General features: G+C 44.2%; 2 protein-coding genes across 4 annotated transcripts; both read left to right on the top strand.

The window, feature by feature from the left end:
- Window positions 1–110: 110 nt before the first annotated feature.
- LOC106612280 (shootin-1) lies at window positions 111–21,532 on the top strand. Of its 3 annotated transcripts, none has more exons than XM_014213308.3 (17): window positions 111–395; window positions 1,980–2,040; window positions 6,240–6,334; window positions 6,630–6,786; window positions 8,214–8,311; window positions 9,973–10,054; window positions 10,738–10,832; window positions 15,134–15,280; window positions 16,489–16,642; window positions 16,829–16,988; window positions 17,102–17,175; window positions 17,328–17,440; window positions 17,882–17,896; window positions 18,406–18,471; window positions 18,613–18,748; window positions 19,308–19,623; window positions 20,028–21,532. In XM_014213308.3, exons 1-17 carry the CDS (start codon window positions 318–320, stop codon window positions 20,200–20,202), a joined length of 2,022 nt encoding a protein of 673 aa, XP_014068783.1. In that variant the 5' UTR covers window positions 111–317; the 3' UTR covers window positions 20,203–21,532. The 3 variants fall into 3 exon arrangements, with proteins under 3 accessions (XP_014068783.1, XP_045580189.1, XP_045580190.1); XM_045724233.2 differs by having other exon boundaries at window positions 6,630–6,792; XM_045724234.2 differs by lacking the exons at window positions 111–395; window positions 1,980–2,040 and adding an exon at window positions 2,687–2,805 and having other exon boundaries at window positions 6,630–6,792.
- A 1,925-nt stretch (window positions 21,533–23,457) lies between these two features.
- Window positions 23,458–26,412, top strand: LOC106612284 (THO complex subunit 3). Its single transcript, XM_014213312.3, has 6 exons — window positions 23,458–23,693; window positions 24,030–24,186; window positions 24,433–24,637; window positions 24,937–25,098; window positions 25,293–25,393; window positions 25,636–26,412. The coding sequence occupies exons 1-6, from the start codon at window positions 23,514–23,516 to the stop codon at window positions 25,797–25,799; spliced, it is 969 nt and encodes a 322-aa protein (XP_014068787.1). The 5' UTR covers window positions 23,458–23,513; the 3' UTR covers window positions 25,800–26,412.
- Window positions 26,413–26,861: the final 449 nt, after the last annotated feature.

Genomic DNA, 26,861 nt, shown 5'->3' with positions numbered 1-26,861 from the left:
ACAATCAAACTGAAGGGGTGGAGCTTTCATGCTCATCAGCAAATGTAGACGAATACAAGATGAGGACGCATGCGCAATAAGCCCTGAGTAGTGGGGCGAAGGGAGGGGGGGGGACCGGGGGACCGGGGCAGGCGATGCTGTCAGCGAGAGGATTCACTGTGCCTGTCTTATCCATCCCATATAGACATGAAATGCTCTTTCTAAGACACCTCAGCGGACTTGTCGGTTGCTAGGAGTAGCCTAGTTATTTATTTGCTTTCTATAATACGATATTATAAAGTCCAAGATATTAGTTTAGTTATCGGCGGGGGGTCATAATGCTACCGTCTTCATCATCCGGCCTGGTGCAGATGGAAGGATGTGGGGCGGAGACGAGAGATACCCAGAAAATGCAGGTAATAGATGCTTTTCCGTTACATGTATTTTAGACCTTTTTCAACGATTACAGAATTAACATAGTAGACATAACGATGTCAAGGCGAGACGTTTTTATTTTTCCCTGCATGTATTTGTACCGGCCGGTTTTGGTGTAAGTATGCTATGCTGAGAGAAATCAAAGGACCGACCCCTCCCAAAATCTCGCTATTCTTGCCATTGATAGGAAAGCCCAGTGTCGGTGAAATTTAGGCAGCTAAAATAATGATTGAACCTCAGTTGAACAAACCTGATTAGAGGTTTGGTTACTGGTGCGTCTTCTTTGATTGTTTGTCATTTTGTCACTTTTTTTGTATTTATTTCAGCACTACATCATTTGTTGTTTCTAGAAATTCAATAATCTATGCACTATAAATGAATTCCATCAGGCCTTGACTAAAGGGTCCCACCAAGTAGGCCTTGGCCTATTTCATAAACCTTAGCATATTTTAAAATATCTGTAAAGAAAAAGTTATGTCAAGCTGTTTAAAACAGTGGTGCTACGAATGTTTGTTGTTTTTTGTATCTTTGGCAGAGAGCAGGTAGAACGTGGGTGAAAGTGGGACACGTGCTTTAACAATAGGCTAGTCAAGGCAATTTCAGATCAGAACATCCCTGGCATTACATGGATGATAGTGAAGAGCTTCCTGTAGCTGCTGTTATAGAATAATTGGTAAGAAAATCTAGGTCTATCCTGCCCTAACGGATAATGACCCAATATAGGCCACATACTACCTATTGAATGTACTCTGAATTGTAGAAGGACCATTGTTTTCCATGTACGCTATTACCAATATAATAAACCATGTAGAAGCAGCTCCCTTGTCTGTCCAACAAACTGAAACTATAGGGAGATAGTCCTACAACAGATGATCATAGGAGACTGAAACCATGTGGAGATAGTCCTACAACAGATGATCATAGGAGACTGAAACTATGGGGAGATAGTCCTACAACAGATGATCATAGGAGACTGAAACTATGGGGAGATAGTCCTACAACAGATGATCATAGGAGACTGAAACCATGTGGAGATAGTCCTACAGCAGATGATCATAGGAGACTGAAACTATGGGGAGATAGTCCTACAGCAGATGATCATAGGAGACAAACTATGGGGAGATAGTCCTACAGCAGATGATCATAGGAGACTGAAACTACGGGGAGATAGTCCTATAGCAGATCATAGGAGACTGAAACTATAGGGAGATAATCCTACAGCAGATCATAGGAGACAAACAATAGGGAGATAGTCCTATAGCAGATCATAGGAGTCCCGTGTGTCTCAGCTCTTGCAACGCCAGGGTTCTGGGTTCAATTCCCATGGAGGACCGTTATAAAAATGTATGTACTCAATACTGTATAGTTTCTCTATATAACAGTGTCTGCTAAATGAGTAACATCTGCGTTGGAATAGTGTGTTGACAGAAGGAAAGTGTCTCAGTGTAGTGAGTTCAGTGTCCTATCCTTCATACCCTACAACAATGAATGACCATGGATTACTGTAATCAATTAACTTCTCTTAAATGGATTGTGCGTGAACCCATTGAGTCCTGTTTCCTCAGTGCATGAAACTGACTGAAGAGAGAGATGAAGCAGAGAGCCAGCTGAAACACATCAAGAGAGGTGAGTCCCAGACACTAACACACACACATTTTATCAAATAACATTTTATTGGTGACATGCACTGAATACAACAACCTTATAGTGGAATGCTTACTTATGAGCCCCTAACCAATAATGCAGTTAAAAAAAATACAGATAAGAATAAGATTTTTTTTTAACAAGTAATTAAAGAGCAGCAGTAAAATAACAATAGCGAGACTATATACATGGGGGTACAGGTACAGAGTCAATGTGGAGACTATATACAGGGGGGTACCGGTACAGAGTCAATGTGGAGACTATATACAGGGGGGTACCGGTACAGAGTCAATGTGGAGACTATATACAGGGGGGGTACCAGTACAGAGTCAATGTGCGGGGGCACCGGTTAGTTGAGGTAATATGTACTTGTAGGTAGAGTTATTAAAGTGACGATACATAGATGATAACAACAGAGAGTAGCTGCGGTGTAAAAGAGGGAGTGGGGGGGGACTGTTACACACATTACCCTTCCTCACACCTCTCTACACACCCCTCTGGTGATGACCGTCTCTCCAAACCGGCTCCTGAATGGGTGTGTGTAAGAAGGTATCTCAGTTTCCATGACTACTCAGACCTTCGGCCAACCATAGTCATGGATTTGTGTTTTGGCGAACCTGCCCAGTTCTTCCTAGCAACATGTAATGAAATACCACAGTAGCTCCATTAAAAATTGATTTGGTAAGGAACAAGGTTACAGGGTTGAGTTCTGGAGCGCTGACAGACTGCCTGATTTCATTATGCGAGGTAAGAAAGATAATAATCATGCAACATTCACAGCTACAGTATACTGTAGGTTTAAAGTGTAGCATTAGTATGACACGGTTGATGTGCTATTTTCTCACAGCTTTCAGCTAGCTGTCTTTGGCAATGATGTATTATAGGTTATGTCATCAGCATTTTGTTCAGATGGTTGGTTGGATCGTTACAAGTCAAGTTCCTGAAATGCTTCTGCTTGACTCTTGTAGAATAGGTAAATCATGTCAGAAGTGTTTACCTTTTGATGTGCTGCATCAGATCATTTTTGTAGTTCTTACATAACCTAATAAAGTTAGATGTGTGTCTCTCCTCAACCAAGCTGGAGCCAATTCCGCTGACAAGTTTCAGCTGCCCAGACAGGTTCAGACAGACTTTAAACAGAGAGCTAACCTATTATGTTTGCTGGCCTTTAACCTAAACAATAGATCATCAAAGACAGGTTGCCCTGAATTATGACTGTACACACCTAGACACCATAGGAGCCTTCAGCCAGGGCCAAAAGAACGGTCGTATCTAAAACGTGTTATTACCAGGTCTTATTATAATCATCAGGGGACTGTGTCTCTCCTCTGTCCCCTGCTGTGGTCGGCATTCATTCATCTCTGATGAGAACCACAAGTCACCACGCCAACACCTCATGTTATTTCACTGCATTATTCAAATCCTCAATTATGAATGATTCATTACTAGAGAAAGAGAGGGACTCTGCTCCTGTGTTCCAGTCTGGCATCTATTCTATTGTGTCCTTTCACTCAGTGATACTGTATATTTTATAGGTACATTATACTCTAGTCAATATGGGGAAATAAGCTTTTAAAATATCATTTCAAAATGACATGCACTTAAAACAAGAGATATTAGTAACTACAATTGATCATACAATTACCATTGGCTATATAATCTCTGAAGATGAAGATTATGAGTTATTAAAGTGTTCTATAATCCTGAAAGTATAGGCTATAGCTATTTGCTTTGCTAGGACCAAAAGTTGGCTGATTACATTCAAACAACAATAATACTTACAAGACCTCATCGCTGACAAACAAGCCGACTCAGGCCTGCAGCGTTGGTACTGTACTTATCTGACGCAGCGAGCCAGCATGACGCTGCAAATGTCGCTGCTGATTGGCCTAGCTTAGCTCCTCTCCCACCTGACAGCGGTAAGTGCTTGGTGTCTGTAGGGGAAACAAAAAGCAGGCTCATATTTCCCCTACAGTACAATGTCTAGGATAAGATTCTGTTCCCTCTGTAGAGAAGCTCTTGAGTAAGTCAATGTCTGTGTCCCAAACGGCATCCTATTCCCAGGGTCCTATCTAAAGTAGTGCACTATGTAGGGAATAGGGCCCTATCTAAAGTAGTTGCTCTAAGTAGGGAATAGGGTGCCCTTTGGGACACGATGACTTGCTCAGCGCTCCTCTACAGAGTATATGACACTGTGTTAAAGGCAGGTTTTTGGAGGCAACATTCAGCTCATGGAGCATTACGCATAGAGGAGTTATTGACCTAGAATCTCTACAACAAGACAGACACGCAGCCCCTCCAGCTCTGCTTTTCCTCTAGTCTCATTACAGAAATACTGGACGTGGAGATCCACTATCCAGGGAGTCAGAGAGGAGTAGTTTAACCGTGGGACAGCTATAGAGATCAGCCTATCATCATGTGTGTGTGCTGCAGAACTTTCCTACTGCTCCTAAGCGTGATAACAAGCAGAATCATCGATCCCCTTTCCCAGAATTCTCACTGACTCATGCATGCTCAGTGTCAGACATCAGGGTTAGGATCGACCTAGTGCTTTGTAAACATGGTGTAATCAAGCTGGGGATAATATGCAGAGGCATGTGTGTTCAGAAGGCATTAAAGCAAATTATTGAATAAGCATGGACATTTTGAATATTGCGTTAAGATTTTGTGTTTTTGCAACGGAACAATATAATACATGAATAAACACAGCGGTTGCTTCTGCAGAACACAGAGGACAGGGGGAGTTTAGCAGACTAGGTAGGCTGTTGTATCCCTAGTTGGATGGGTGTCACAGTCAAACAGATGAAAACAGATTATCCCTTGAGGGGCCAGTTTGGAGGCTAGATGTACTGTAGTAGTATAGACACTATAAACTAAGGAGCATTTCAATAGTTAACAAATTATGGACATCTGGGTGTTGTGGGTGTTCTGGGTCTGCCAATATGCAATGAGTTTGTGCATATGGGAGAATGATTGCACCTCTTTTCCTGACAACAACAGCACCCCCCAAAACATCTAAGAGCATTTTAAGTACTGTAGCCTATGTTTTGAAACAAAAATAACCACTGGCACAAATGCAGGATAAGCTTACATTTTCAATGGAACCACATGGACCTTAGTTAATCTGATTTAGAGTATTACTAATGATTTACAATGAAAAAAGAGCCTGAGCCTTCCTGGTCTCCAATGTAACACGATCTGGCCACATTAGCATGTTACATGGACCCTGCTACAGTTCTGTCTGTCGACAGAGGGAAAGTGAATAGCTCAGTAGGGAGAAGGGGAAACAGAGGGAAACTGAACAGCTCAGTAGGGAGAAGGGGAAACAGAGGGAAACTGAACGGCTCAGTAGGGAGAAGGGGAAACAGAGGGAAACTGAACGGCTCAGTAGGGAGAAGGGGAAACAGAGGGAAACTGAACGGCTCAGTAGGGAGAAGGGGAAACAGAGGGAAACTGAACGGCTCAGTAGGGAGAAGGGGAAACAGAGGGAAACTGAACGGCTCAGTAGGGAGAAGGGGAAACAGAGGGAAACTGAACGGCTCAGTAGGGAGAAGGGGAAACAGAGGGAAACTGAACGGCTCAGTAGGGAGAAGGGGAAACAGGGAACTGAACGGCTCAGTAGGGAGAAGGGGAAACAGAGGGAAACTGAACGGCTCAGTAGGGAGAAGGGGAAACAGAGGGAAACTGAACGGCTCAGTAGGGAGAAGGGGAAACAGGGGAAACTGAACGGCTCAGTAGGGAGAAGGGGAAACAGAGGGAAACTGAACGGCTCAGTAGGGAGAAGGGGAAACAGAGGGAAACTGAACAGCTCAGTAGGGAGAAGGGGAAACAGGGAAATGAACGGCTCAGTAGGGAGAAGGGGAAACAGGGAAACTGAACGGCTCAGTAGGGAGAAGGGGAAACAGAGGGAAACTGAACGGCTCAGTAGGGAGAAGGGGAAACAGAGGGGAAACTGAATAGCTCAGTAGGGAGAAGGGGAAACAGAGGGAAACTGAACGGCTCAGTAGGGAGAAGGGGAAACAGAGGGAAACTGAATAGCTCAGTAGGGAGAAGGGGAAATAGAGTAACACAATAGACATGTTGCCTTTCATTCAGTCAGTCATTCATTCTTTAAAAAATGAGTCAAAAACGTACCATAAAACAATAAAACTAACTGTAATGTAATGTTTTTTGTATTCCAGTTTCCCAAATGGTGATTGAGGAGGTGAGCGTTCTGCAGACTCAGCTGGAGATAGAAAAATCCTGCAGAGAAAATGCTGAGGCCCTTGCCACCAAGGTAAGAGACTGACACTGCTTGACGTAGTAGTTAAGTAGTGGTATACCATTACTCCCTGGGCCCTGGGCCCTGCCAAGAGGTGGTGATTCAAAAAGACAAGCATTTTTACATGTTTATATGTATAATGTTTATTTCCATAAGCCTTTGATGTGTAGGCTACAGTACATACACATCTTACAATATTACAGTCAACATGCCAAATCAGTGTATGTTTCTGTGTGCTATTGGCCTCTTATCAGCTTTATATAATTTGTCTTTATCATATATAATCCAGTGTGTTTTGTTTGTCCCCCAGTTGAACAGTGAGAACAGGAAGCTGAAGTATCTGAGCCTGTCGTCTCGACCCTGTCTGGATGAGATGCTACCTAGCATCACAGACTGCATGCCTCTGGAAGAGGAGCCAGACACACAGGACACCAGCCCAGACCCATACAGCCAGTACCAACAACAGGGTAAAGGTAGCTACCAGACCCGTACACAGACAGTACCAGGTAGCTACCAGACCCGTACACAGACAGTACCGGGTAGCTACCAGACCAGTACACAGACAGTACCGGGTAGCTACCAGACCAGTACACAGACAGTACCGGGTAGCTACCAGACCAGTACACAGACAGTACCGGGTAGCTACCAGACCAGTACACAGACAGTACCGGGTAGCTACCAGACCCGTACACAGACAGTACCGGGTAGCTACCAGACCCGTACACAGACAGTACCGGGTAGCTACCAGACCCGTACACAGACAGTACCGGGTAGCTACCAGACCCGTACACAGACAGTACCGGGTAGCTACCAGACCAGTACACAGACAGTACCGGGTAGCTACCAGACCCGTACACAGACAGTACCGGGTAGCTACCAGACCCGTACACAGACAGTACCGGGTAGCTACCAGACCCGTACACAGACAGTACCGGGTAGCTACCAGACCCGTACACAGACAGTACCGGGTAGCTACCAGACCAGTACACAGACAGTACCGGGTAGCTACCAGACCAGTACACAGACAGTACCGGGTAGCTACCAGACCAGTACACAGACAGTACCGGGTAGCTACCAGACCAGTACACAGACAGTACCGGTTAGCTACCAGACCAGTACACAGACAGTACCGGGTAGCTACCAGACCAGTACACAGACAGTACCGGGTAGCTACCAGACCAGTACACAGACAGTACCGGGTAGCTACCAGACCAGTACACAGACAGTACCGGGTAGCTACCAGACCAGTACACAGACAGTACCGGGTAGCTACCAGACCCGTACACAGACAGTACCGGGTAGCTACCAGACCCGTACACAGACAGTACCGGGTAGCTACCAGACCAGTACACAGACAGTACCGGGTAGCTACCAGACCAGTACACAGACAGTACCGGGTAGCTACCAGACCAGTACACAGACAGTACCGGGTAGCTACCAGACCCGTACACAGACAGTACCGGGTAGCTACCAGACCAGTACACAGACAGTACCGGGTAGCTACCAGACCAGTACACAGACAGTACTGGGTAGCTACCAGACCCGTACACAGACAGTACTGGGTAGCTACCAGACCCGTACACAGACAGACACACATGACACCAGCCCTGACCCGTACAGCCAGTACCAACAGCAGGTCAACGCTATATCAGACCCTTTGTCTAGATTTGTCTTGACAGGGTAATGGACTGACTGCAATGAAATGATGTTGTGCCTGTACAGCATATTAGGTTTCACCTTTCTGTTGTTTTTTCTAATGGTATTTCCAGTAACAAGTTAAACCATGTTAAAATGTCAAAATGTTAGAGTAACAGAGCTCTATGTCAGAATATTACAAGTAGTAAAGAGATGTCATCACGTCGTGTCACCCAGGAACCTTTTTCTTCCCCTCCAGAGCTGCAGGAGACAGTGAGCAGTCTGCTGCAAGAGAAGAAGTGGCTTGCCTGTCAGCTTCAAGAGCAGCAGAGACAGATTGAAGAGCTAACGGCCCTGGTGAGTATCCACTACCAGGCCTGGTAATCAATACTGTCTCAGACAGGCACAGAACGTGTCTCGCTGTCTGCTTGGGGTGGGACTCTGAGGACTGCTGAGAGAACTTGTATTATATTATGTGAGTTTGAATGAAGAATATCTGTCTAAAATTTTCATAGTTTTGATATGTACACTGAACAAAAATATAAATTAGTTACAGTTCATATAAGGAAATCAGTCAATTGAAATACACTAATTGGGCCTTAATCTATGGATTTCACATGACTGGGAATACAGATATGCATCTGTTGGTCACAGACACCTTAAAAAAAAAGTAGGGGTGTGGATCAGAAAACCAGTCAGTATCTGGTGTGACCACCATTTTCCTCATGCAGCGCAAAACATCTGCTTCACTTAGAGTTGATCAGGCTGATTGTGGCCTGTGGAATGTTGTCCCACTCCTATTCAATGGCTGTGTGAAGTTTCTGGATATTGGTGGGAACTGGAACATGCTGTCGTACACGTCGATCCAGAGCATCCCGAACATGCTCAATGGGTGACATGTCTGGTGAGTATGCAGGCCATGGGAGAACTGGGACATTTTCAGCTTTCAGGAATTTTGTACAGATCCTTGCGACATGGGGCTGTGCATTACCATGCTGAAACATGAGGTGATGGCGGCGGATGAATGGTGCAACAATGGGCCTCAGGATCTCTTCATGGTTTCTCTGTGCATTCAAATTTCCTTCGATAAAATGCAATTGTGTTCGTTGTCCGTAGCTTATGCCTGCCCATACCATATCATCAAACAGCTCACCCACACAACACCATACACACTGTCTGCCATCTGCCTGATATTGTTGAAACTGGGATTCATCCGTGAAGAGCATATTTCTCCAGCATGCCAGTGGCCATCTAAGGTTTGCCCTGTCGTTTACCATCCTGAACTGCAGCCAGTTCAAGACCCTGGTGAGGATGACGAGGACGCAGATGAGCTTCCCTGAGACAGTTTGTGCAAAAAATTATTTGGTTTTGCAAACCCACAGTTTCATCAGCTGTCCGGGTGGCTCGTCTCAGACCATCCCGCAGGTGACGAAGCTGGATGTGGAGGTCCTGGGCTGACTTGGTTACACATGGTCTGCGGTTGTGAGGCCGGTTGGACGTACTGTAAATTCTCTAAAACGACATTGGAGGCGGCTTATGGTAGAGAAATTAACATTGAATTATCTGGCAACAGCTCTGGTGGACATTCCTGTAGTCAGCATGCCAATTGCATGCTCTCTCAGAACTTGAGACATCTGTGGCATTGTTGTGTGACAAAACAGCACATTTTAGAGTGGCCTTTTATTGTCCACAGCTCAAGGTGCACCTGTGTAATGATCATGCTGTTTAATCCGTTTCTTGAGGTCAAGTGGATGGATTATCTTGGCAAAGGAGAAAAATGCTCACTAACAGGGATTTAAACAAATTTGTGTACAAAATTTGAGAGAAATAAGCTTTTTGTGCATATGAAACATATCTGGGATATTTTATTTCAGCTCATGAAACATGGGACCAACACTTGACATGTTGTGTTTATATTTTAGTTCAGTGTATTATATTCTCAGTCGTGTTGAAGCACCATAAACCTTGATAGTTTCTGCTTTACCAGCCTTTCTGCTCCATTCTCATTGTTTCTGCAGACTGAGAAGGAGCAGGCTGAAATGAAGGAGCTTCACAAAACCATGGAGCAACAAAGCAAGACCATCAAGAGGTTCAATAGAGGTGAGTTACATGACAGTCTATCCACTACCCACTGTGTTCATATGTTTCTGGTTGGCTACAGTTCATCATATGTAGTGCAGAATGTATAGACCAGGGACTGTGGTGTAGTAGGCATCGGGACAGTTACATTTCATACCAGTAATACTGTATATAGAGAGATACAATGTGTGCATTGATTTATATGCGTCTGTGTGGCGCTGCCACAAGAGCTGTACTAAACTCCTGTCAGCTGTCTATAAGGTAATATATGTGGGGGTGGCTGTGTAGCTGGCAGCTGGCTGTCTTTCTGTAAAGACCAGGCTCTCCCTCCCTCCCTCCCTCCCTCCCTCCCTCCCTCCCTCCCTCCCTCCCCTCCCTCCCTCCCTCCACACACACACACACACACACACTCCCTGCTCACCATCCTTAATCAACTGTCGAGGGCATGCTACTGCTCCACAGTCTCCCCCTCAGAGACTTCATCCTGGTAGAGAGGGGGCTACACAGCAGATGGCCCTCTTCTTTTTCCCCTGCTGTTACTATATTACAGTGATCTGGAAACAGCTTCAGGCTTTCAGTTAGACCGTCCTCCCTGAGTGGCTATGTTTTATTGTTTTACTGTAGTTATGCTTTAATCCCTCGTTCTCTCTCTCTCCATCTCTCTCTCATCTCTTTCTCTCTCATCTCTCTCTCTCTCTCTTCAGTGTCTGTGATGGCTACTACAGAGTATGAGGAGATGAAGGAGCAGCTGGATTTGGAGCAGAGCCTGAGGGTGAAGGCTGAGGCGTATGCCCACGAGGTAGACAGACAGACAGACAGACAGACAGACAGACAGACAGACAGACAGACAGACAGACAGACAGACAGACAGACAGACAGACAGACAGACAGACAGACAGACAGACAGACAGACAGACAGACAGACAGACAGACAGACAGACAGACAGACAGACAGACAGACAGACAGGTAAGGGAAGACTCATATCAGACATGATGACTGGATAATGACACTGTACTGTGCCATTATCTTAAATCACCATGTTAATTAATTACTTGTACAAATGTTTGTTGTCTTTGGCTAAGTGTGATAGCTAACATCTACAAATGTTTTATTACTTTACTTTTCTTCTCTCCTAATGTCCAAATTAGTCTTAAATAAACATAGAACTATATTCTCACTATAATTATTTATTCATAATAATTTTGTGTTGAGGAATGGTGCGCATAGATTTTCCTGAATGCATGTTTACTGACCTCCAATAACAGAAATCCTCCAGATCTAGGGTTTCTAGCAGTATTAGTCCTAGTCTTGGGACTGACAGCAGCAACAGTACTAGTCCTAGTCTGGGGACTGACAGCAGCAACAGTACTAGTCCTAGTCTGGGGACTGACAGCAGCAACAGTACTAGTCCTAGTCTGGGGACTGACAGCAGCAACAGTACTAGTCCTAGTCTGGGGACTGACAGCAGTAACAGTACTAGTCCTAGTCTGGGGACTGACAGCAGCAACAGTACTAGTCCTAGTCTGGGGACTGACAGCAGAAACAGTCCTAGTCCTAGTCTGGGGACTGACAGCAGCAACAGTACTAGTCCTAGTCTGGGGACTGACAGCAGCTACAGTACTAGTCCTAGTCTGGGGACTGACAGCAGCAACAGTACTAGTCCTAGTCTGGGGACTGACAGCAGCAACAGTACTAGTCCTAGTCTGGGGACTGACAGCAGCAACAGTACTAGTCCTAGTCTGGGGACTGACAGCAGCAACAGTATTAGTCCTAGTCTGGGGACTGACAGCAGCAACAGTACTAGTCCTAGTCTGGGGACTGACAGCAGCAACAGTACTAGTCCTAGTCTGGGGACTGACAGCAGCAACAGTACTAGTCCTAGTCTGGGGACTGACAGCAGCAACAGTACTAGTCCTAGTCTGGGGACTGACAGCAGCAACAGTACTAGTCCTAGTCTGGGGACTGAGAGCAGCAACAGTACTAGTCCTAGTCTGGGGACTGACAGCAGCAACAGTACTAGTCCTAGTCTGGGGACTGACAGCAGCAACAGTATTAGTCCTAGTCTGGAGACTGACAGCAGCAACAGTATTAGTCCTAGTCTGGGGACTGACCGCAGCAACAGTATTAGTCCTAGTCTGGGGACTGACAGCAGCAACAGTACTAGTCCTAGTCTGGGGACTGACAGCAGCAACACTCCTAGTCTGGGGACTGACAGCAGCAACAGTACTAGTCCTAGTCTGGGGACTGACAGCAGCAACAGCACTAGTCCTAGTCTGGGGACTGACAGCAGCAACAGTACTAGTCCTAGTCTGGGGACTGACAGCAGCAACAGTACTAGTCCTAGTCTGGGGACTGACAGCAGCAACAGTATTAGTCCTAGTCTGGAGACTGACAGCAGCAACAGTATTAGTCCTAGTCTGGGGACTGACCGCAGCAACAGTATTAGTCCTAGTCTGGGGACTGACAGCAGCAACAGTACTAGTCCTAGTCTGGGGACTGACAGCAGCAACAGTACTAGTCCTAGTCTGGGGACTGACAGCAGCAACAGTACTAGTCTGGGGACTGACAGCAGCAACAGTCCTAGTCCTAGTCTGGGGACTGACAGCAGCAACAGTACTAGTCCTAGTCTGGGGACTGACAGCAGCAACAGTACTAGTCCTAGTCTGGGGACTGACAGCAGCAACAGTACTAGTCCTAGTCTGGAGACTGACAGCAGCAACAGTACTAGTCCTAGTCTGGAGACTGACAGCAGCAACAATATTAGACCTAGTCTGGGGACTGACAGCAGCAACAGTATTAGTCCTAGTCTGGGGACTGACAGCAGCAACAGTACTAGTCCTAGTCTGGGGATTGACAGCAGCAACAGTACTAGTCCTAGTCTGGGGACTGACAGCAGCAACAGTACTAATCCTAGTCTGGAGACTGACAGCAGCAACAGTACTAGTCCTAGTCTGGGGACTGACAGCAGCAACAGTACTAGTCCTAGTCTGGGGACTGACAGCAGCAACAGTACTAGTCCTAGTCTGGGGACTGACAGCAGCAACAGTACTAGTCCTAGTCTGGGGACTGACAGCAGCAACAGTACTAGTCCTAGTCTGGGGACTGACAGCAGCAACAGTACTAGTCCTAGTCTGGGGACTGACAGCAGCAACAGTACTAGTCCGGAGACTGACAGCAGCAACAGTACTAGTCCTAGTCTGGGGACTGACAGCAACAGTACTAGTCCTGGTCTGGGGACTGACAGCAGCAACAGTACTAGTCCTAGTCTGGGGACTGACAGCAGCAACAGTACTAGTCCTAGTCTGGGGACTGACAGCAGCAACAGTACTAGTCCTAGTCTGGGGACTGACAGCAGCAACAGTACTAGTCCTAGTCTGGGGACTTACAGCAGCAACAGTACTATTCCTAGTCTGGGGACTGACAGCAGCAACAGTACTAGTCCTAGTCTGGGGACTGACAGCAGCAACAGTACTAGTCCTAGTCTGGGGACTGACAGCAGCAACAGTCCTAGTCCTAGTCTGGGGACTGACAACAGCAACAGTATTAGTCCTAGTCTGGGGACTGACAGCAGCAACAGTATTAGTCCTAGTCTGGGGACTGACAGCAGCAACAGTATTAGTCCTAGTCTGGGGACTGACAGCAGCAGCACAGACTCAGCAATGCTTTGAAGGGCACACATTTGCTTGGGGGAACCACATTCACAGTAGTGGGGTGTATTGTTATCTGTTACGCTGCTTGGCCTGAGGCTGGAGAGGGGGTTCTCTTGAGAATTCTGGCTGTGGTTGTTGTAGAAGAAAAAGAAACGCACACCGATTAAGGCGATGTGCTGGCTTGCGGAGTAGAAAACTTGAAAATAAGGAAATCTTGAAAATAAGAGACCAATTGGTACACTCTGATTTACCACCCCAAGATATTCCTGAACAACGTCTATTTGCCTCCTTACTGGATGGAAATTACAAGTGTAATGGCTGTGCTCAATGCAATGGCACTTATAAATGTAGATCCTTCAAACACCCCCAAACAGGGAAACAGATCCCAGTCAAAGGTGTTATCACGTGCTCCACTAAGGCAGTTATTTATCTTATAACTTGTACTTGTGGTAAAAACTATGTGGGTAAAACAAAGCGCGAATTAAAAGTACGTATCGCAGAGCATCGTAGCACCATTAGGTGCAAAAACTTGACTTATCCAGTTGCAGCCCACTTTTTGGAAGCAAACCACTCAATTTTGTCTCTGCGTTATATTGGCATCGAACATCACCCTCCCTAGGAGAGGGGGTGACCTTGATAATTTATTGTTAAAACGAGAGGCTGCCTGGATCTTTAATTGAAAGACCCTTGCTCCCTTCGGTCTCAACATAGACTTTGATCTGAAGCCATTCTTGTGATTATTGTGACTTTGCCATTGTAATTGTTTGCAAGCTTGTGTAGTCTAAAATGAGTCTATGATCGTATGCTATCCATTTGTTTTTTTGTATGGTGTTCTTTGTATGCCATTTTTATATTTGAGAATTAACCAATGATATTAGGCCACACTTGGCCATGATTACAGACACCTGTGTGTCTTTTGACACTATATAAATGAGTCATCTCGCAGTGTTTATGATCATACCCTGATGAAGACAGCTTGGCTGTCGAAACGTTGGATATTACATTTTTGCATCTGAGCTCCTAGAGTGTGCGGCTCTCCCTTATTTTCATGTGGTTGTTGTAGACCATTTAGATAAAACAACGCATGCTTACTTCCTGCTTCATGCTACAGTCTAATGCTTCCATATCCTGCTTTATGCTACAGTCTAATGCATCTATATCCTGCTTCATGCTACAGTCAAATGCTTCCATATCCTGCTTCATGCTACAGTCTAATGCATCTATATCCTGCTTCATGCTACAGTCTAATGCATCTATATCCTGCTTCATGCTACAGTCTAATGCATCTATATCCTGCTTCATGCTACAGTCTAATGCTTCTATATCCTGCTTCATGCTACAGTCTAATGCTTCTATATCAAGAGAACCTGGGTCTGTTGTCTTTTAAAACACCTGCTCCCTCCCTCCCTCCCTCCTCCCCTCCTTCTCTCCTTCTTTCTCCTCCTACAGATGTTGGTGAAACAGAAAGAGGCTAACAGACAGAGTATGATCCTGCTGCAGAACGCTGACCCCAGCCTGCAGCTGATCAAGGCTCTGGAGGACGTGGCTAATGTTACCAAGACTCTGGAGCAGGAGAGACTGCAGCATCACCAGAAGGTAGGTCATGGATGGATGGATGGATGGATAGATAGATGGTCTGACTACCTCACAGGACTACTACAGTTATAGGTAGCATCACCAGAAGGTAGGCCTCACAGTCCCAGTCTGACTCCTAGATAGATACAGTATATATCTCTAGGGTCTGACTACCCTCACTGGTTTCCCATGAGGCAGTTTCTGTACTCCAGCTGTGGCCAAACCTGCAAAGTCATCACCTCTCAGATCTCCACCCCCAGTACCCACAACACATGACATGATGCTATGATGGGCGTTTGTTTGATGCTGTCCAGCCCACAGGATTCCTCCCTAATTAATCTGGCGGTGGTTGGTTTGTCCTGAATCAAGCGATCATAAGCTACCATCTTTCCCTCTGACAGTATATTATATTTTCCTACAGACAGCAGGCTACATTACAGACATATGTCTGACAGATCTAGCTTCTGTAACTGATCTTTCTCAGCACCATGTAGACAAGCTGATCTTTATTACAGACAGAAACAGTCCTCAGCACTCCCCCTCAGACCATCCCGCAGGTGAAGAAGCAGGATATGGAAGTCCTGGGCTGGCGTGGTTACACGTGGTCTGTGGTTGCGAGGCCGGTTGGACATACTTTCAAATGTTCTAAAACAACGGAGGCGGCTTATAGTGTAGAAATTAATGTTAAATTCTCTGGCAACAGCTCTGGTGGGCATTCCTGCAGTCAGCATGCCAATTGCATGCTCTCTCAGAACTTGAGACATCTGGGGCATTGTGTTGTGTGACAAAACTGTACATTTTAAAGTGGCCTTTTATTGTCCCCAGCACAAGGTGCACCTGTGTAATGATCATGCTGTTTAATCAGCTTCTTGATATGCTACACCTGTCAGGTGGATGGATTATCTTGGCAAAGGAGAAATGCTCACTAACAGTGATGTAAACAAACTTGTGCACAATATTTGAGAGACAAGCTTTTTTTGTATATGGAAAATGTCTGGGATTTTATTTCAGCTCATGAAACATGGGACCAACACTTTACATGTTGCGTTTATATTTTTCTTCATTGTTGTTTTAGCCTGGCAAAGAGCAGAATTGCTAATCTTGATCACATAATGAGTAGGTCTTTGGGTGCAAGGTGATTTGTAAATCAGTGATTCTGCGCAGTCCAACTGAAATATAGTCAATCTGGAACTCAAAAACACTGGTTGTCTCCATCCATCTCCATGTAGGTGAAGGCTCTGGAGGCTGAGCTACAGGAGTACTCTCTGAAACAGCAGATAGCAGAGCTGCAGAGCCAGCTGGAACTGATAGAGGAGGAGAAGAGAGAGACAGAGGGATGTCTGCAGGAGGTAGAGAAGAAGAACCGTGACCTAGAGAAAAGAGGTGAGGAGGACACCTACGGGCTGTCAATCACATCACACTGTGGGTAACCACAGCTTTTATTCCTGGAGCTTTGTGAAATGAATACGTCTCCAGCAGTACCAGTGGAATAGATAGTTGTCCATCTTCTCGTGTTAAAAGACTGGTGACCCAGGCTTCATCTAACACATCTGTCTTTTATATCTTTAGTGCAAGAGCTGCTGCAGGTCCAGAAGAGCACTGAGACCTCACCAGGCCCTGAACCAGGGATCGCCCCACCCCCCGCCCCTGTTCCCCAGCCCCCTCCACCCCCACCACCACCCCCTCCCCCTCCTCCACCCCCTCCTCCATCGCGATGCAACCCTCTCAGGTAAGACAATAGGCTATTATTATGTTGTGTACAGGCTTGCATGGAGGGATGAATGCTCCAACCACCAATCTGTCTAATCATACTGGGTTTAATTTACTCTTTTCATTCAATAGCTCACTGATTGCAATCATGAGGAAATCATCCAAGGGTTCAAAGGGGGGATCCCCGAAGTTGGAACAAGCTCCTGGTAGGTTTGAAATCACTGAGAATCAAATCTGCACCTGCCAGAATAATATAGAACATAGAGAACATGATTCAAATAGTCATTCATAATTGAGGAATTTCTTATTTTAAAATCACACATCTTTACAATATTATCCATCTCTCCTTGTCCTGTAGAAGAAGGTGCAGAAGGAGGTACAGATGACGTCAAAGTGAAGGCAGTAAATGAGATGATGGAGAGGATTAAACATGGAGTGGTTCTGAGGCCTGTCAAGGGAGCAGACACTAAGGTGAAGAGGTCAACAGTTCAAGTTTTGTTTAAATAATTGTCTTGGAAAAGTGTGGAAATATAGACTCTACTTAATGTTGTCAAACTGGAAATATAGACCCTACTTAATGTTCCCAACTGTGGAAATATAGACCCTACTTAATGTTGTCAAACTGTGGAAATATAGACCCTACTTAATGTTGTCAAACTGTGGAAATATAGACCCTACTTAATGTTGTCAAACTGTGGAAATATAGACCCTACTTAATGTTGTCAAACTGTGGAAATATAGACCCTACTTAATGTTGTCAAACTGTGGAAATATAGACCCTACTTAATGTTGTCAAACTGTGGAAATATAGACCCTACTTAATGTTGTCAAACTGATTACTCCCTTATTTCTAATCAACTGACTGTCTCTTCCCATGTCGTGTTTTCTAATCAACTGACTGTCTCCCCAAAGAGAGTTGCCGTAAAAGTGAGTATATTGACTTTTACATCAATTTTGTGAAAGGGAAGTCTCTCTGGATCCTAAAATAACAACAAAACGGCATGCTAAACCCCCACATCACAGAGATAATCCACATCATATGGTACTAGAGTGAGATGGATTATAGCAGTTCTGTTATTAATCTCTTACTAAAACCAGTCTTCCGTTTGGCTTTTGGCATGGCCTCTTTCTCTTTGTGTAACATTGTCCATGGATTACCTCACAGTGTAGACTGACAGAGACCACATGGCTGCCGCTTTCATTTCATTTATATTATATTGATTGACAAAATCACCATGACAACTTGCAGGCTCAGAGGGGCTATGAGGAGAAAATCAATAAAAATGGCCTCCAGCTTTCAAATATAGACCAGCTATGTGATAAAAGCTAACACCAGCTGCCAGGCCCAATGTGTGTGTGAGCACATAAGTAAAATGTGTGTTATGTCCTCTTTATTAACTTAGTTGATGTATTAATACCATTCTCTGAACCCCTAGCAACCTCCAGTAATGGAAGTAAAACTCCCACAGGAGAGTGCCATGGAAGAACTGAAAGGCATTCTGGTATGCAATTTATTTGTTATTTTATTAGCCTTATTATAAGACTTTATAAAAGCTCATATATGCTTTTAATAAGTGACAAAAAAGCTATATATCTGTTACCAACAGTAAAACATGTTGTCTGTGTTTCTGGACCCCCCCCAGGAGACGGTGAAGAAGAGTCCTAGTCGGGGGTCTCAGGAGTCAGTCCCATCCCCCCCAGGGAAGAGCCCTGTCAGCAGTGAGCTGGAGGTCATCCTCAGGCGGAGACGTAAACAGGCCTGTGACTCTGGAGATGGAGGTAGCAACACCATTTGTCTGTTTGTTTAGGTTTCTTTCATTCTCCTAAAATAGGTATGAATAGACTATATGAGTGGTGTGCTGAAAAAAAAAGAGATGCACATTCTAACCTTGACTATTCTACATATCCCCACCAGAGGGCTCAATACACCCTGTCATGATCATATGCATACAGTACTCTAATCATTAAACTATAGACCAGGGCATGCATGATGTCACTATTCATTAGGGGTGAGCCACATTCACGTGTTGTGAATTCAATAATAATTATACAGTGTAGTCTTTGTAACCAGTTCTTAAACAATCAACAGTGTGTTATCTTTGCCTTTGCCTATGTCCAGGGACAACCAAGTGTCATGAACCAGTTTAGATGTTAGGCCTACAGTGTGGTTGGTAAAAACTTGCATCACTGTTTACTTTGTGAAATGCCAGTTAAATATGTAATTGTTTATGCTCCTAGATCATATAGTAATCTACTGGAGATAGTAACCCACAGAGAGAGTGAACATGCTGTTCTCTTACATCATGTCCCTACTAACCCCTTTGTCTCGCTCCCTCAGATGAGAGCAGGGACGGACAAATAAGCAAGGTCTCCTCCTCTGACAGCCTGAACGGGAGGCACAGCCAGAGCTCCCACAGCTCCGACAGCTCAGGCAAAGAGCCAGAGGGGCCTACAGGGCCAGGGCCTGGGCAGAGCCCCAGAGAGCCAGCCTCCCCCAGCGGAAGGGGCCCCGGCCCAGCCGTAGCAGCCAGGCGCAGGTCAGACTCTGGCCAAGAGCCCCAAGCAGGGTCCTGGCAGGACAGGAGGTCCCGTACTTCTTTGTCTGAGAAAGAGGCCTACTCCGAGGCGGCGGTAACCAATGGATGCATTGTCAGGTAATGTACATCTATTATGGTGACTATCCTCATGTTAATTATTTCAGCTAAATTGGCTCACATATGATAGGCACAACTACGATATGTCTCTGGTTTGAATACCCTAGCCGACAAAGTGAAACACCTGTCGATGTGCCCTTGAGCAAGGCACTTAACCCTAATTTGCTCCAGGGGCGCCGTACTACTGTGGCAGACCCTTGAAAACAACACGTTTCACTGCACCTATCCGGTGTGTAACAAAACTTTTTTTTTTACTATAAGAATCAAAGGGGGTAATTTCTTATTTTCAAACAAAATTATTCGTTCAAAGACTTTGTTGGTGCATCTTTTAGTTGGTGCAGAATACATGTATGAAAATGTGAAGGACTTTTAAAAGTGGACTCACCCTTGTTGTGTTCCAACAGTGGGGAGGAGCCTGAGAAGCAGAAGCCTGAGAAATGGGCACCACAGTCCAATGGAATCAGCCACCTTAACCCTAGTCTGACTGTGGAGTCAGACACGCATGCCACACTCTCTCCAAGCGTTTCCGCAGGGCCCAACCCACTCAGCGGGAATGGGAGTACAGATGCAGAGTGTTGAAGGTCGGCTCCAGAGGTCCCTGGGCAACCAGGAAGGCAGGCATGCTGAGGAAAGCTGCACAATTTGCACAGAATCTCAGTTATCTGCAGTTAGAGACACTTAATTAAAAAAGTGTTCAGTTATTTTATTTGATGCACAAACGATCTCGATCGGATGTGTCTTTGTGTCATCATCTGATGAAATGCACTGTTTTAGAATCCAACCTTTTTTTTAATCAGTTATTTCTCTTCCTCACCCTGTTATAGTGAACAGGAATTGAATGATACTTCTAATCTACAGTATAGCACAAACTTATTTGATGCAAGTTCTGCTTCTTCCTTACTTTTCCTGAATCTAAAGAAGACATTATCCTACTACCGTAAGATTTTCAGTACACTTACTGTTTACTTTATGCAGCAGAAGCACCACCTAAACATCGATAAAGAACTATGTTTACCATCTGGGTCATCATTAGCAAATAGGATACAGATATTGCACATTATGAAGGTACTTTTGCTATTTCAAACTGTTTCAGTTTGTGAACTATCTTTAATGTGTAATCGATGCAACTACAGCGTAGGGATGCAAATGAAAGCCATGCACATGTTTCAATCAAAAATAGCCTACCATCCTTGAGGATTAGGTGCTTGTGTACTCAGTCTACCTCGTATTAGACACACTTGCCTCTTGACTATCCTAAATTGTATTTAACGGGAAAAACATGATATAGTATCATCTTCATGCAATGGCACAACATTTGTAAATGACTTCCACCTACATTTCCAAGCTGTATAAGGTGCTTTGTTCATATTTGCTGGGATACTCCCATTGTTTCATTACTGCTGTAACCTGATTTTGTCCTGTGTATTCCCCACCTGTATTATGTTAGTAGGTAATGCTTTCAGATATCTAGTACAACCTAAAACAACAGGATTACAGAGGTTACAAACTCAACTGATACAGCAACTTAATCTAAGAAATAAATACATTTGAAGGCTCATAGGACAGTCACTCTCACACACATCATGACATTGTAAATGTTTTCTTAAAAATATAGAAACAACGTTGAGAGCATTGACTCTATTGTAAGTCATTTCTATTAAGCCTTCTTTCATGTTTTCCAGATGCAATTATTTACTAAGTCTTAAACCTATCACCATTTTCTCAATTCCATTTTTATTTATCAGGCAAGTAGCTGATGAACAAGGAAATAACTGGACTGAGTTTGTGTGAATCTTGATATTGTGTGTGTTTGGGATTTGAAAATGAAGTGTTATGTTTTTTTTAAAAACATTTCCATTGATGTTCATTTTTCAATTGTATGAAATAAAATTACCCAATTCAAACAAGACTTGTACTTGTATCTACTTTTCCATCTTTATGTGTAGTTTATGAGTAATATTAGATCATTATTGCCGAACGGAACTCCATTTCAAACATAACCTGAGATGGCATTATTGGCATAGAAACGGAACCACAGTGTGTTATACTGTGCTGTGTTTGACTGAGCCTTTAATACCTAAATGTAAGGTGTTGAATCAATAAAGTTACACAGCGTTTAAATGGATTGGTTCACTTTAATGCCCATTTCGTAATTTGTTCAATAAAAGTTTTTTTTTTACAAACCCCCGAGGTGCCTTATTGCTATTATAAACTGGTTACCAACGTTATTAGAACAGTAAAAATAAATGTTTCGTCATACCCGTGGTATGCGGTCTGATATACCATGGTTGTCAGCCAATCAGCATTCAGGGTTTGAACCACCCAGTTTATAATCTTTTATAATCCACGATTTATCCATGATAATACAAAAACATAATACACGACTGTAGCTAGATCAAACGCCTCTGTATCTACCCTTCAAGACATTGGAAGGCCAGCGATGTGTAATCAGGCTAACAAGTTTTTGGCGGTGTTGTCAACCAGCCACTTTGGTGCTTTGGGCCAATGCCAAGTGAACTAGAGAGCAAGGCGCTATCAGAGTGTACCAAGAAAAAGCTCAAGGTTTTCCGCTGCGACGGGAATAGAACACAGTTGAGTTTGGTGGTCGTTTTTCTGTGTGTGGCCACTTCTCATGCTCTCAAAATGTTGCCACCTGGAGACGATACATTTGAGTTGGAGTCAGGAGAACAGGAATATTGGGACAGGCCAGGGACACAGAAAGGTGGATTTCTGAAGAGGAATGGAGGGGAAAGAGGAAGAAGAGGTTGAGTAGGAGTGACATTTTTGGAGAAAGTGGATCCTTTCCTTTTAGCGGGTCCATTTGTGGTGTCAGGGTGGGTAGGAAAGGAGTTGGGTACAGTTGAATCAGTGAAGGTAACCTGTACTGGACTTGTGATATTTGTTTGTGTTTCTTCTGACCAGAGGGAGCTGGCGCATGAGCAATTGAAGTTCAAGATTCCTGGTGTTTGTGATGCCCGTTGTTTGGTGCAACTCAGACCTGGTGATGAGCGTGGTCCTTTTGAGTTTTGGGTCAGAGTCTCTATCAGACAAAATCATGTCAGGATATATCAGTTATCCTGTTAGAGGTTTTGTGCCGAATCCACTGCACTGTTTCAGGTGCAACGTTTACGGCCATGTCGTAGCAGTTTGTAGGAGGGAGATTCCAAGATGTGGGAAGTGTGCAGGAGGGCATGGGATAGAGGATTGTGTCGTTTTGGTGGATAAAGTTGTCTGTGTCAACTGTAAGGGTGCCCATGTTGCTGGGGGTCGGAAGTGTCCGTTGAGAGAGAGGCAGGTTGAGGTGGCTAGACTCAGAGTAGTGCAGAAGGTGACATATGCTGAGGCAGTGAAGAAAGTAGAGGTGAATGGGTCAAGGGGGAAGGATCCTGAGAGTATCCCTGTGAGTAATAGATCTGTGCCAGCACAGAAGGATAGGCCAATGAGTGATATATGCTTCACTAAGGTTATTTTTTTAGCGTTCATCGCAATGGTTATCAACTGTATCACAGAAATGGAATGTAAATCACAGAAAATAGATGTTGTGGTGGCAGCTGCAGAGAAGTATTTGGGTATATGAGATTTGACTTCAGAAGAGTTACAGGGTGTGTTGAGTGGTGGTGTCAGGTCCTCCAAGGCTGTTGGCATGGTGAAGGAGGAGATAGGGGCAAAGTAGTGGAATAGCGTTAGTCGAAGGGGGTTTATTTAATTTTTTTGTATCACAAAGTATAATGGATTTATATCATAGTCCAGTTGGGGGCGGTAATGCAACATATTGGATGCCAACCGCCGTTAAACTCCAAAGAAGAAGAAGAAGAAGAAGAAGAAGAAGAAGAAGAAGAAGAACCCCCTCCCCTCCCCCGTAGCAACATAACGTGGTAGTATCTTCCAAAATGGCGTCCAAATATTATCAAGAGATGCAAGAGAGTTTTAGAAATAACAACAAAAGTAGGGAATTCCCTGCGCATAGCGCTAAAGTTCATTCAGTAGCATGGAGTTGCGACGGCAGGAGGTTGGCATCTGGGTCTTTTGATAAAACAGCAAGCGTATTTGTCTTGGAAAAAGACCGTTTGGTACGTTGCTAGCATGTTATAGACGCAAGCTAACATTGAATAAATGAACCACGCATGCTAGTGCAAGGCTCATAACACGACTCTCAAGTCTTATCTTGTAACATTCAGGCACACCAAATGATACACTCACTTTTATTTATAGCAGATATCTATTCAATTGTTAACTATGATCAGATCGGGAAGACCCTGCTAACTAGCTAGATGCTATGTTATGTGCTGAACCAGCTAGCCTAGACAACTGGCTAGTTAGTTACTATTTGTGGTAGCAACCTCCACCTTAGCACACAGCTAGCTATCTTGTTGATTGTTGTTTTTGCCAATTTCAACCCCTTACAGGTGAAGGAGAACAACTACAGAGGCCATGGAGACAGTGTTGATCAGTTGTGTTGGCATCCTACCAACCCAGACGTGTTTGTCACTGCATCAGGGGACAAGACCATACGCATCTGGGACGTCAGAACAACAAAGTGCACGGCTACTGTCAACACTAAAGGTACCTTCCAATTAGAACAACAAAGTGCACGGCTACTGTCAACACTAAAGTTAAACCCGTTTTGGACAGCGACGCAAGCGATACATCTGCTGTGTCTTAAGCCAAAAACAATACATTAGTATTGTACTGAAGTGCAAGACTTTACAGTACGTGACATTTTTTGGGCCATTTGGTAATGTTCCGTTGCATTTATTCTGATCTGTGCCGACCGAAAGTGCTTGATCTACCTGCTATGTTTGTTTGCAGGGGAAAATATCAACATCTGCTGGAGTCCGGACGGCCAAACGATAGCCGTTGGGAACAAGGATGATGTGGTTACCTTCATCGATGTAAAATCACACCGGTCACGGGCTGAGGAGCAGTTTAAGTTTGAAGTCAACGAGATCTCATGGAATAATGACAACAACATGTTCTTTCTCACCAATGGAAACGGGTGCATCAACATCTTGAGGTAAGACCTTGGTCCCTTCCAAAATAGCACCCTAGGTTATTCCCTATTTAGTGCACTACTTTTGGCTAGGACCCATATGGTGCTGGTATAAACTAGTGCACTATTTAGGGAATAGGGTGCCATTTTCCCCAACACCCCGTTACTCAATTATTAACAACCCTGTCCAAACTAGAATGTGTAGCTTATGTCCTGTGATGTAGCCTATGCCTATTGTTGCTGCACATGAAAATGGATATGACTTGAAGTGGTTAATTATGAACCTAAGTTACAGCTCCCTGACTTTGAAATGTTGTTTTCAGTTACCCTGAGTTGAAGCCCATCCAGTCGATCAACGCCCACCCCTCCAATTGCATCTGCATCAAGTTTGACCCCACAGGGAAGTACTTTGCTACAGGAAGTGCAGATGCTCTGGTCAGTTTGTGGACCGTTGAAGAACTGGTCTGTGTTCGCTGTTTCTCCAGGTGTGTGAGTCTACATTAAAACAAGTAAATATGGACAGATATCTATCTACAACAAATGGTGCAAATCCCTCATCACCATCATCAGCTAACCCCAGTAGCCCATTAAGCACCCAAACAATGATCAGTATGTGTATCACTTGACATTCATGCTTTTGCAATGTATACATACGTTGAGTCTGATTGTCGTGTTTCAGGTTGGACTGGCCAGTGAGAACATTGAGTTTCAGCCATGATGGGAAGATGCTGGCTTCAGCCTCAGAAGACCACTTCATAGATATAGCAGAGGTTGAAACAGGTTAGTTGAAAAAAAAAGTCAATACAACTTTTTGTTGACACATAAGAAACACAATTAGCAAAAAAAAAAAAAAATTGTTAAAAGAATTGAATGTGCAAGAATAATCCCCTCACTCTCCGTGGACCATACGGCCTACAAAACAAGCCCACACAATGCCGCATAGTCCTTGGCAAGAATAAAGTCCTCATTAATTTGAGTTCATCATTCCTCAGTATCCTCTTCTTTGTTTTGTGTTTTTGCAGGAGAGAAGCTGTGGGAGGTCCAGTGTGAGTCTCCTACGTTCACAGTAGCCTGGCATCCTAAGAGACCGCTGCTGGCCTACGCATGTGATGACAAGGAAGGGAAGTACGACAACAATAGAGAGTCTGGCACAGTCAAACTGTTTGGATTACCTAATGATTCCTGAGTGGGATAGCGAGGCAGGCAATACCTAATGATTCCTGAGTGGGATAGCGAGGCAGGCAATACCTAATGATTCCTGAGTGGGATCTAACATGCTGTATTTTGATTCACTCTTTAAACCGAGTCTATACGGATAATTGGCCCTACTTTGTGGAGTCATGTTACCTATCCCTGTGCTGTAAGACTTCTTCTCTATATGTTCAATACAACATCCTTGTCTTTTGGTCCATTAAACATTGACAGAAGGGATGCCTGTTTAAATAGCTATATCATGTAAACTGATATTTCTCTTATGTCGAATGCTCAACTTTCTTCTACTGTTTTTGTTTCTAGAAAGTGTGCCATCTTAGATGTAAAATGAGCAGATGCTTACAGAGACTCTGCAAAGGGAAGAGGGTCTAGAGTTGTCTTTAAGGATTGGGATAAAACGTGATTTAGTCTCCGTAGTGAGGGGGGAAACACTCTTTACAACCACCAGATGGCACTGCATCCTAATTATGGAAGAAAAAAAAATCTGTACAGTTTCTCCATACAGTTTGCGTTACACACAGTGCAGTACCATGTTTTTGTTAACTTTAAATTGATTTTTTTATATATTAAAAGAACTGTCTTGTTTACTTATTTGTCTTGGTTGGACATATCGAGGTGTAAAACTGAGATGGTGCAGTGTATGCCTTCTGTCTAGATTTTAGTGGGTTATTTCACTAAGAAGGTTTTTAAAAAAAAAATGTATTTCACCTTTATTTAACCAGGTAGGCCAGTTGAGAACAAGTTCTCATTTAAAACTGCGACCTGGCCAAGATAAAGCAAAGCAGTGGGACAAAAAACAACAAAATGGGTGATTCATTGCAGGCTATGGCATTAAGATGATGTGCATCTATGTAATGTACACAAGAAGTGAGGATATGTGAGCTTTTGGACTTGATATGGTAGACCTGCCTGCCCTCTGTTGCACAGCTCCCACACACCAACCACCACAAGACCATATTATTTTAAGTGTGTGAATATGACGCCCTGCCAACTAAGTACAGTAAAAGTCAGGTCCAACATTATTGACACTCTTGAT

The sequence above is a fragment of the Salmo salar genome, chromosome 09 (genome assembly GCF_965601325.2).
Source record: "Salmo salar chromosome 09, fSalSal1, whole genome shotgun sequence".
Classification (NCBI taxonomy): domain Eukaryota; kingdom Metazoa; phylum Chordata; class Actinopteri; order Salmoniformes; family Salmonidae; genus Salmo; species Salmo salar.
The sequence above is the reverse complement of the archived record's forward strand: the minus strand, read 5'-3'. Positions and strand labels throughout refer to the sequence as shown.